Raw genomic sequence first — 11,061 nt, 5'->3', positions numbered from 1 at the left:
TGGAACCTGTTGTGCATGGCTGCCCCACCTCCCTCGACGTTCACTACCCTATGGTCGCCGACCAAAACTCCCTCGTCTGCCTTGTCAACATCACCCCTCCCAGGCCTGCTTCCTTCCTTGGCTCCGGAGAGTTTTCCGCCACCACCTTGGCATCACGCCCATCCGGTTCGCCGGTTGTGCAGTGGGCACTGTCTTTGTAGTTTTCCAGCGGGAGGCCGAGCATGTAGCTGCTATGCGGGCTAGCCCTATTTGCTTGGGCAACCGTTCGGTATGGATACTGCCGCACAATGCGGGTGACAATGCCTTCTCCTTCTCCTATCGTCACGTTGTGAGCCTCTCTTTGGAGAAGATGCCGCTGGAGCTTTGGAACAGGCAGGGTGTGGCGGCTAGTGTCGCCGGCTTCGCCAACCTTTTCAGGCTTGAGCACGCCTGCCTCCATGGCAGTGAGTTCTCAAGTATCTTCGTGCTTGTCAAGGTGGAAGCTCTGCATCATATTCCGCACCACGTCACTTCCCACCATGTTAACAGCAACGGCATCTACGCTGATGTCCTCATCAACAAGATCTGGGACATGGCCTGTTCTCTGGGAGCCCCCACCGCCCCATCACGGCCGGCCGGCCATGTTGGGGAGGAAGGCATCGGCGGATCGCGTCATCCTACTTCGTCAAGGCAAGGGCACGCCCACCCTAGATCCTCCTTCGATCTCTCGGGGGGAGGCGAAGGAATGGCGGACCAGGCTTTCAGAGCTTTTTTGCATCCCCACATGGCATCCGTTGGCGACTGCCTAGCCATGCTCAAGATCGCCGTCAAGCCCAAGCTGATCAAGCCCTCTCCTTTCTCCATCCCCACCCTGGCTCAGATCGGCCACGAGGATGAGGCACGTCTCTGCCTTCACTCCTCATTGCTGGCGGCTGACGTGCGCTCGCCGCGGGCGGTCGTCTCCTTTGATCCTGAGGAGATGAGTTTCTCCTTCAAGCTAGAGCTCAGCTCCCGCCGAGCGGTGCATGGCTCCATTCCGGTGCGGCCGCTGATGGTGGATGACGGATCCTTCCCCTGCTTCAATTACCTCATGGTTTCCTTGGCACGGGAAAGTTGCAGGTCTCTGCTATTTAAATTCTGGCCCATGTTTTTTGACGGCAGTCTGTGCTCCCGCACTCTGCCGCTGCTGCCCTCTGTCAAAAGCAAATATCCCCCAAAGCCCAACGTCCCCTCCAGCCTACTACCTGCTGTCGGCCCGCTCCTCTCTTCCTCGGAGGAGTTGCTTCTCCCGGCTGCAGCCCACTTCCCAGCCCATGCCCACTTCCAAGCACATCAAATCCTAACCATCCGGCCCATCTGCACGTGGCCTACCAGCCATGTCCCACGGCCTGAGCCTGGCATCCTCCCCTGCGGTCAAGCCTCCCCTGTCGAGGCTACTGATCTCAAGCACGGGGCGTGCGTTGCGCTTCCCCCGCACGTTGCCACAGTGTTCTATAGCTGTCGCGATCCGCCTCTTCCACCCGCTGCCGGCGACCTCCACGCTGCTCCGCCTGCCCTGTAGCTGCTTCCTCTTGTTGGGCATGCGCCTGCTCAGCCGCGTGCCGTGGGCTGTGGCATGCTCGATCTCAACATCCAGCCTGCTGTTGCTGATCCAGAGATGCAGGGGGTGGAGGATCCGCCATCTCTAGCTGCCGTCCGGCGGGCGGCTGCGTCATCCCCCAGGCGGAGTCCGCGCATTCGTAGCGCGTACGACGGCATGCACATGGGCTCTGTCGAGCGTGCGTCCAAGCGAAAGGCGGCGGCTTCTGAGTCCGGATCGAGCAGCGGCGCTCCCCGCAGATCCGGCTCCTCCTCCTCGCGCCGCAAGAAGGCGAAAGCGGTGGCTGGCCTCCTGGAGCTGCCCCTTGCGGCAACTCCGGCACCGCTGACCAGGGGCAGCTGAAGCTAATTGCAGATCAATGTGGCATCAACGCTGCTACCATCCTCAACCAAGTCAGGGCCCGGGCTGCTTCCTCTGACGCGGCGGCCTCCTCTACTTCCAGCGACTCCTCTACTTCCTCTGTGCATGTCCTCGACAACCCCAATGTGTAGTTCTCCAGCCTATGCTGTTGTATGCCTTTGGGCTCGTCAGTTCAGTTACATAGTTGTCTTGCTTAAGCTTCTGTTAGTCTGCATTGTTCTTCTTTGTCAGTCTGCTAGTTGTTGTCAGATGTCCTTTGTCTGTCTGTGTGTTCTAGTGTACGTCATGTTGTGTTATGTGAGTCGTCGGTTGTATCAGCTTCTATCAATTCAATCAATGTTTTACCTCTCTTGCATCCTCTCAAGCATGCATCTGTGTTGCTATTTCTTTCCTTTGGGTGGTGTGCTCTCCTTTACACTATGAAGATCCTAAACTGGAATGTACGCGGCCTTGGTGATGATGACAAGTGCTCGCTGGTTCGTGATGTTATAACCTCTTGCTGCCCTAGTGTTGTATGCTTGCAGGAAACAAAGCTGCCCTCTCTCTCCCTCTTTAAGTTGCGATCTTTTCTGCCCGCATCGTACAAGGATCATACTGCCATGCCTTCGGATGGAGCTGCTGGTGGAATCTTGGTTGCCTGGGATTCTAGTAATGTTACTGGTCAGCTCGTGTGCGCTCATCGGTGCCATGTCACTGTCAGATTGTCATCAGCAACCTCTGCCAGCTCCTTTCTACTTACTATTGTTTACGCTCCATGCTCGGGCAATGATCGGGCTGTGTTCTTTGAAGCAGTGTCTAGTGTTGCAGCAGAGCCAGGTTTGCCTTGGATTGTGCTGGGCAACTTCAATATGTATCGTTTTGCTCATGAAAAGTCCCACGGTCATACCAACTGGAACCTTATGGAGATGTTTAATGGCTGGGTCAGGGAGCATGGGTTGGATGATATCCAGCTTGACAATAGGTTGTTCACTTGGTCCAACAAAAGATCCTCCCCCACTCTTGTCCGGCTGGACCGAGTTCTTGTGAAAGACGCCTGGAATTTTAGTTTTTTGCATACTTCTGCTTCTTGTGTGCCTGCTACAACTTCCGACCATACACCCATCTTGGTTCAGTTCCAGACTGAGACGGCCAGAAGCAAGCTGTTCAGAATTGAGAACCATTGGCTTCAGATGGAGGAGTCCAGGAGCATTATACAGGACTGCTGGTCGCGGGGCACCAGGAGTATTTCTTCTTCTGCATCGCTCATCAACTTTAAGATGATACGGATCCGGGCTGCCCTACGACAATGGAGCAGACGACAGTCCAGCCTCAAGGCACTCATTGCAAACAATAAACACGTGGTCAGCTTTTTGAATGTTGTTGAGGAAAGGAGGCTGCTGTCTATGCTTGAAGTAGTTCTCCGTGAATCAGCTTCTACCAGGGCGGAACAACTGATTTTGTGGCAGACTGCTCTGTGGAGTCGTCGGGCCAAGCTGCGCTGGTGTGTATCCAGTGATGAAAATAGCCTCTTCTTCCATGCAGCGGCAAATTGTCAGGCGAGAAGAAATAAAATAAAGGTTCTTTTGCACGATGGTGTGCAGTACTACCAAAATGATCATAAGCTCAGCTTGGCTACTGCCTACTTCACCGATATCTTGGGCCAACCTGCTCTTTCTATGCCAACAGTCCAGCTCAACGACCTGTATAGCTCCGCCGACCTCTCCGAGCTAGCTAGTGATTTCTCTTGGGCAGAGATTGTTCATGCTATTGACAGTGCATCCAACAATAGAAGTCCGGGCCCGGATGGGTTCACTAATGAGTTTATAAGGCGTTTAAGAATTTGTTAAACGATGACCTGCTCCAGTTTTTTGAAGATTTTCACGCCAACCGTGTCGCTCTCGACGGTATCAATTCTGCTTTCATCACGTTGCTGCCGAAAACGGATACACCGTTGGAGATGCGTGATTTCTGGTCAATTTCTTTGGTACACAGCGCTCCTAAGTTGGTGTCCAAAGTCATGACAAACGGATTGCAGAGGCGCATACCAGATTTGGTGCACTCCTTGCAGTCAGGGTTCCTGAGAGGACGATCTATTGTGGAGAACTTTGCTCTAGCTGCTGAAATGATACAAACAACACACAAGCGGAAGTTACCTGTCATTGCTCTCAAGCTGGATTTTCGCAAGGCTTTTTATTCTGTCAGTTGGGACTGCCTTACACAAATCTTGAGCATCAGGGGCTTCTCTACTAGGTGGATACAGTGGATCCATGCACTCCTCTCAACGGGACGCTCTAGAGTACTGATGAATGGTGAGGTGGGTGCTCCCATCCAAGCAAAGCGGGGCTTTAGGCAGGGTGACTCCATATCACCATATCTCTTTATACTGGTTTGCTGATGTGCTACAAAGATTATGTTGCTTGCATTTCCAGAGCGGCAACCTTTTGCATCCGCTCGGGTCTGATGATCTCTTTCCAGTGCTACAATATGCGGATGATACGATGATTATCTTTCAGGGCAATGTGCAGCAGGCTACTATGATCAAGCACATCCTAACTGCTTTCTCAGACTTCTCTGGGTTGTCCATTAACTTCCACAAAAGCACCCTCATGCCGGTTTGTGTTGCTGCGGAGGTGGCTGCTGAGATTGCTAGTACACTGGGCTATTCGATCTCCTCCTTTCCATGTACTTACCTGGGGATGCCCCTCTCTCTGCACAAGATCAAGCATGGCATGGTACTCCCGGTTATTCACAGAGTTGATCGTCGTCTCTCTGGTTGGATGGCCACCTTTCTCTCCTGGGGAGGGTGTCTCACGCTCATCAACTCGGTGCTGGCAGGCATACCAAGTTATTTCATGACTTGCTTTCCCTGGCCTAAGGAATCAATTAGCAAGCTGGAAGGCCTCCTTCGAGCTTTTTTCTGGCAAGGCAGGAATAGCATCAAGGGTGGTCAGTGCCTGGTGGCTTGGGATAAGGTGGTGCTACCCCGTGCCAACGGTGGTCTGGGCATCAGAGATTTACACGCCCATAACCAGGCTATGCTTTGCAAGTTTGTAGCAAAAATCCTCCAATCCTCAGACATCCCTTGCTACCGTTGGTTTGCGTCACAATACTGCAAGGCCAGTGTACCCTTGAGCAGCAACCACAAAGATACGGCCATATGGAAAGGGTTTAAGGGCTGCATTCCTTTGGTCCTGTCTTCCTCTCGCTGCTCTATGGGCAGCGGCTCTCATGTCTCCTTTTGGCATGACCAGTGGTTGGAAGTTGGCAGGCTGAGACACCTCTTTCCGGTCTTATACTCCTTCGCTCTCAACCAGGATTTTTCGGTTAAGTCCCAGTTCACGGTGGAAGGTTGGAATTTGTGCCTCCACCCAAATCTTTCCCAATCGGCGACTCAAGAGTTGCTCACCTCGGATCATTTACTGGAAAATGTTACCCCTGCCTCTACGCTCCTCGACACCCGAGTCTCTTCGATGGCTGGCAGCAGGCTCAGCACAGGCTTTTTCTACAGGTTGCTCACCTTCCGCGGCTTGCGTTGGGCTCCCGATCAGTGGGTTTGGGATCCCATTGTACCACTAAAGCATAGGGTGTTCTTGTGGCTTGTCTTCCGGGGGCGTTTGAACACAAGAGACAATATGGCTCGGAATGGCTGGTCAGTGGTTGCCTCTGACGCTGGATGCGATCTATGCCCAGCCCTTGAATCGGCTGATCATTTGTTGCTTCGATGCCGTCCGGTCAGCACCATCTGGCACAGGCTCCTGTTGGGTCCTTTGGCTCTGCACTCCCCTGATATCCAGACTTTCGTTCGTCAGGCAGCGGATCAACTTACTTTCAAACATAAATGGAATGTTGCTTTTGCGGCTTGTGCAGTCACCGTCTGGCAAGCTAGGAATGACAGAGTTTTCAACAATAAGTGCTGGATGAAGCCATATCTTAGGTTGCATGCCATATCTTAGGTTCCATGCAGCTGATTTGATACGCCTTTGGTCCAACAGAGTTAGAAAGCAGCGAGACAAAGATAATCTGCATTATTGGGCTAATTTGATTGACGGCTAGGACAGCTTCCTTTTCTTTTCTCTTTCTTTTCCTTTGCCTTTTGGTTTCTCTCTCTCTTGTTCTAGGCTGCTTGTGGCCTTGCACCCTGGTGCATCATACAAGCCATGTAACCGAACCTTCCCAGGCCATGTGCCTGTTTTGGAAATATAAGGTAGGCCTTGAGCCACCTTCTCATTTTTCAAAAAAAAAAATGAGTTTTCAGTTTTTGGATTTAGACCCTGCGAACCAAAGAATCCCTTGATTGCTCATGCTTATTTTTGTTTCACCGACACAAAACAAAATTGTTCGAAGAAAACCTTGCCGACAAACAACACCGCGCACACTGCACGGCACAACTTGGCGCCCGCAGAGTGAGAAAACGAGCTGTTTTGTGCTCATCCTCATCGTAAAAGTGCAAGCACGCAGGTTGTTGTCGTTTTTCTTCTTCTCTATTTTACTTTAACTCTTTGCGGGAAAGCACGCAAGTTGTCAAGCTGTACAACGTGTGGCGGTGGCTCACCTCGTGCATGTTCTCGCGCAGTGCAAACATGCTGGCTCGGTTTGCACACCCGTTTTCACGTAGACATCGACCTCGGCCTCCGCTGCAAAAATGGACGGGGTCAAGTTGCACAAAGGCGGAAAGTTTAAGGCGCGACGGCAACGGGCGACGTCGAGCAACAACACCGCCAGAGGCGACAGCAACAGAAGTGATCTCATATCAACGAGAGACGTTAGTAGGAGCTCATATCTGCAGGTTCCAGAACCCGTAGACGGCCGAGCATGACGCGACGCGACGCAACTTGCCACTCCCGGACAGCAAAGCTCGCGTTACCAAATCGGAGCATGGCGGCAAGAAAAACCAGCGAGAGTGTTCCGGCAGCTGTACATGGCGGCTAAACCCTCCCGAAAATAAACTAAACTGTTCCGGCAGGGTAGGTCGCCGGATCGTTCGAGGCGAGCTATGGGAGCTGCTTCGCTTCCTAGGGGAGCATGGGCGTGGATATTTTGTAATCCCTCGTACGGATACTTCAGGAAACACCGGCGCTGTACGCCTCTCGATATCAATAATCAATAGTAGAGGGGGAAAGGTGCTGAACCTGCCCAACAAAGGAGATCCCGCACCGGAAGTATCTCGAATCAGCCCGTCCTAATCTTGGCTTTTCTAAAGAGAAATTAAAAAGAACCATTAAAAAAACCGCGTCCATACATCATCCATTGAGGTTCCGTTCAATCGGTGGACCACGAAACGCTCGCGTCCACCACTTTGCTTTTTCCCGGTCCAAACCCAATCAACGATACGTACGAAGAGATGCCCCGCCCGTCCTTGGACATGACATGACATGATAGGTCCCCGGCCATTCTCGGATGATATTTCTCCACGCCATTCCCAGAGAAATCCTCTGGTCCAAACCATCTCGCGCCCCAGCAAAATTGGAGCATCATCCAGCGTGGTGGCAAATACGGATGATGGCGCCACGCAACTTGGTAGGACCGCCTCGTTTTCGTTCGTACGAGCCGAGCCATCCAGAAGAGAAACGTCGCCGCCGCTGATCTCGACTCGCAAACGCCAAGATGCAAATCCCAGTGTGACACCAGTCAGTGGGCTTGTGTTACCATCGGCTCGCTAGAACCATCATTCCGGTAGCACAATACAAGGGCATCCGAGCACCACGACACGGCACGAGACAAGAGCGTCAAGCACGAGAATCATCTCTGGTTACAGCTAACTACCGAAGTCGGCAAAGCGTTTGGTAGGGAAGACAATGGGGAAGTTTGTGCCTGTGGTACTCGTAATGGCAGGCCAAAAAGACCACACACACACACACACTCAGGACAGGACTCACCACAAGGGGAAACGTTAATGGAGATGAGGTATATTCGAGCAACAGTTGGGAGAACAAATTTAACTGAGGATCGAAATGTCCGGAAATATGATGGAATCTTTGGGCTGTCGCGCATCCACGCCAATTCTTGGCTGCCGCGACCGAAGCACCAACCAGCCAAAGTAACACAATTAAACAGATCGACGGCGTCAATTGTCATCAAAGATGATCTAAACACTAAGCTGTAACCACCCCGACAAGGGGATTGAGCAACAATTCTGATGTGCTAATGGTTTTTTCACGCTGGTTGCTCTCTTCTTGCTCTGATATCTCTCCTACAGGCGCAACGATGTGTGCACATCTCGTACACCGGCGCGTCCATCACCTTCGCGAAGGCTGCGGGTAAGGGGCGACACGAGTTCTGCGGTTGGCCTCCGGTGGGACGCGACCGCCGCAGCCACCGCCTCCGCCGCCGCCGCTACCACCAGCACCAGCAGTGGCGCGGCTACCGCCGTCGCCGTTGACTATGTCATCCAGCATCTTCTGCAGGTCTTCGAGAGTGTCCGGCTTCTGCACGAGATGTGATAGCAAATCGTTCAACAAAGGTACTAATCACGATTACGATCAATTATAAACTAATGATGTCTCAAGGGTAGTTGGGTCAGCGGTCGCGCCTACCTCGTTTTTCACGCTATCCATCATCACCAGCATCTCCTGCATGAAGTCCGAGAAATCCTGGCCGTCCAAAGCAAGAGCAAAATTTCAGGGACATTGTACGTCGGTCTGTCCCCGGTGGACAGAAGCGGGTAATTTCCCACTTGTTTTCAATAAATAATATAATAATCGAGGGAATTTCGACGAGACAATAAGCACGGGGAAAGAAACCAGAGCGCCCACCTGGTCGTCGTCGTCGAGGGGATCAAAGAGGCCGGCGTCGTACATGGCCCGCTTCCCCTTGTCGGACAAAACTGCAACGCCGACAAAGAATTCGATCAAAATCTCGCGCGGGCTAGGGCTAACGTGAAGCTCGCGATGCCTTACCGGAGTAGGCCTCCTGGATCCGCTGGAACCGCCGCTTCGCCTCGCCCGTCGCGCCGGGGTCGCTCGCCCACCGATCCGGGTGCCACTTCTGCACGGTCAGAGCAAGACGTCGGATGATTAGCACGTCAGTTCCTCCGACCAGACGAAAGGAACAAGAAAAGGAAACCGATCAAGCACCCACGCGCGCGGAGGAGCGGAGGACAGGAGCGCACGTACCATGGCGAGCCGTCGATAGGCGGCGCGTATGTCGGTGGAGGAGGCGTTCTTACGGATGCCGAGCAGGGTGTAGTAGCAGCAAGACGACGCGCCGGCGCCGGCGCAAGGGGCATTGCCGGATCCGGCTCCAGCGGAGGCGTCCATGGGATTAGGCGGACCGTCGACGGCGCGACGGCGAGGAAACGAAACGCGGCGAAGCTGCTATTGCACCATGGAATTGGGGTGGGAGACGGGGGGGAGATTGGTGGATTTGAGAATTTTGAGGGGGAGCCGGCCGGGTGCCAGGAAGGAGGCGTGTTTATTCCCGTGGGGGCGTGGGAAAAAAATATCTAAATAGAGTTTTTGGTCGTCGGAGATTGGGGCCACTGAAGGTTCCAGAGTTCGAGCCGATGCCAGATATTTTAAGGGGTGTTTCGGGCTTCGCCATCGGGGTATGGTCCTATTTACAGGTTTGCCACACTGTCTGCGGTTTATGTTCGCCGAACTCTCGAGCTTTGGGGCTCGGCCTCGATGGTTTGTGAACCCAATGCACGACGGTAGGCCTGGGCCTCCTTCCTTTTTTTCGGGTGTCGCTTCATTGTTGTTCGCTAGAAAACTGAGTGAAAGCCTATTTTAAGCTACCCCTGTAAACTAATATAAGAGCGTTTAAATCACTAAAGTAGTAATCTAAACACTCTTACATTAGTACTCTCTCTGTAAACTAATATAAGAGTGTTTAGATCACTAAAATAGTGATCTAAACGCTCTTATATTAGTTTACGGAGGGAGTAGAAAATAAGGCATAAGATAATGTCTCTACAAACATCTCAAACAGCTGCTTTATAGTAGGACATAATCATTTTTAAGGCATTTACATGCATTGTCCACGTCCTTATGTACAACCTTAATATCAAACTAATAGAGAGATAAGGGATAACATAGGTTAGATAACTATAGTACTTGGACATGCATGCCGTCATTCAACAACCCCTCCCCCCCCACCCCGTGGCAGTCGAAGCGTCGTGGCTGGCGACGACTACGCAAGGAGGCAGCGGCGACGGCAGCTTGAAGAACTAGCGATGGCGACTCCTTAGGGTTTAGGGTGCGAAAGGCTAGGGTAGAGGATCGCTAGTTGGCTGATACCATGTAGAAAGAGATTTTACGCAACATAATTGTATTACGGGCATCTAGTGTCATATATATAGGAATGCATGCATGGCTTACGCCCTTAGGTACAACCCTAATCAAACTAATAGAGAGATAAGGGAGAACTTGGGTTAGATAACTATATTACATGGCACATGCATAACGTCATTTAACAAATAGTTTATTAAATAACTAAGCTATACCTTTTCTTGTGCCTAAAAGTTGCATGATGGCATCTTTTGTCGTTATTCTAGCTAAGGCCGTTGTCGAATTAAATACTTGCATTATTCTGCTTTAGCGCGAATGCGGCTATAGCTAACGACATTCCATATTAGTATCATAATGGATTTGTCCGTAATGCTTCGCTGGGTTGGGTTTGGCAAGAGCCATCGCGTCTTGAGGGTGGCGGTAAGTGCGAGGGGATGGAGATGATGCCAACCCCCTAGAGGTTCCCTTCCCTCCTGGAGGAGCGGATCGAGAGTGATGGCCACCCTGCCTTGGAGTGGCGCACTATTGGACATACATAGACATGAATGGATATTTTGAAGAGAGCGACAGATCTAGAGGCTTGCCTGTAGAACATGAGCGAGAGGGTGCATGGATGTGTTTATGGAAAAGGATAAGGAGGCGGCGGTGGTGGATCCATTCCTGGAGAGGGAGAAGGGACCATAGAGGGTTGTTATTGAAGAAGGTAATGAGTGATTTTGCCAGTCTTAGGTGGTTTGGGGTCCAATTGGGGAATCAATGGTATAATGAATGGGTGGATGTCTCACTTGAGATCCATTTTCTAATATAAATTGGGTTTCTCGTTCCTATTTGACTGTTGATGGAGTTAATTTGGGGGAATTGTCAGATCCGGCTCTAGCGGAGGCGTCCATGGGATCAGACCAACTGTCAACGACACGA

The 11,061-nt window shown here is 51.9% G+C and overlaps 2 protein-coding genes across 2 annotated transcripts; one reads left to right on the top strand and one right to left on the bottom strand.

The window, feature by feature from the left end:
• Positions 1-1,594: 1,594 nt before the first annotated feature.
• Positions 1,595-3,765, top strand: LOC147976093 (uncharacterized). Its single transcript, XM_087520725.1, has 2 exons — positions 1,595-1,888; positions 2,242-3,765. The coding sequence occupies exons 1-2, from the start codon at positions 1,595-1,597 to the stop codon at positions 3,763-3,765; spliced, it is 1,818 nt and encodes a 605-aa protein (XP_087376851.1).
• Positions 3,766-7,802: 4,037 nt separating this feature from the next.
• On the bottom strand, positions 7,803-9,352 carry LOC125551943 (Chaperone DnaJ-domain superfamily protein). The gene is made up of 5 exons (XM_048715359.2): positions 9,031-9,352; positions 8,815-8,902; positions 8,671-8,741; positions 8,452-8,508; positions 7,803-8,343 (listed from the first exon to the last, which is right to left on the bottom strand). The coding sequence occupies exons 1-5, from the start codon at positions 9,172-9,174 to the stop codon at positions 8,155-8,157; spliced, it is 549 nt and encodes a 182-aa protein (XP_048571316.1). The 5' UTR covers positions 9,175-9,352; the 3' UTR covers positions 7,803-8,154.
• Positions 9,353-11,061: the final 1,709 nt, after the last annotated feature.

Source organism: Triticum urartu, chromosome 4A (assembly GCF_056163025.1).
Source record: "Triticum urartu cultivar PI428250 chromosome 4A, HENAU_Tu73, whole genome shotgun sequence".
In the NCBI taxonomy this organism is placed as follows: Eukaryota; Viridiplantae; Streptophyta; class Magnoliopsida; order Poales; family Poaceae; genus Triticum; species Triticum urartu.
This window is presented reverse-complemented; position numbering and strand designations above follow the sequence as displayed.

Coding starts and splice junctions, on each gene's coding strand:
- LOC147976093 (XM_087520725.1), top strand. CDS start 1,595: ATGCTCGATCTCAACATCCAGCCTGCTGTTGCTGATCCAGAGATGCAG. Junction 1,889..2,241: donor TCCTGGAGCTGCCCCTTGCG/GCAACTCCGGCA, acceptor GTGTTATGTGAG/TCGTCGGTTGTATCAGCTTC.
- LOC125551943 (XM_048715359.2), bottom strand. CDS start 9,174: ATGGACGCCTCCGCTGGAGCCGGATCCGGCAATGCCCCTTGCGCCGGC. Junction 8,742..8,814: donor GATCCAGGAGGCCTACTCCG/GTAAGGCATCGC, acceptor TCGGCGTTGCAG/TTTTGTCCGACAAGGGGAAG. Junction 8,344..8,451: donor TGGATAGCGTGAAAAACGAG/GTAGGCGCGACC, acceptor CATCTCGTGCAG/AAGCCGGACACTCTCGAAGA.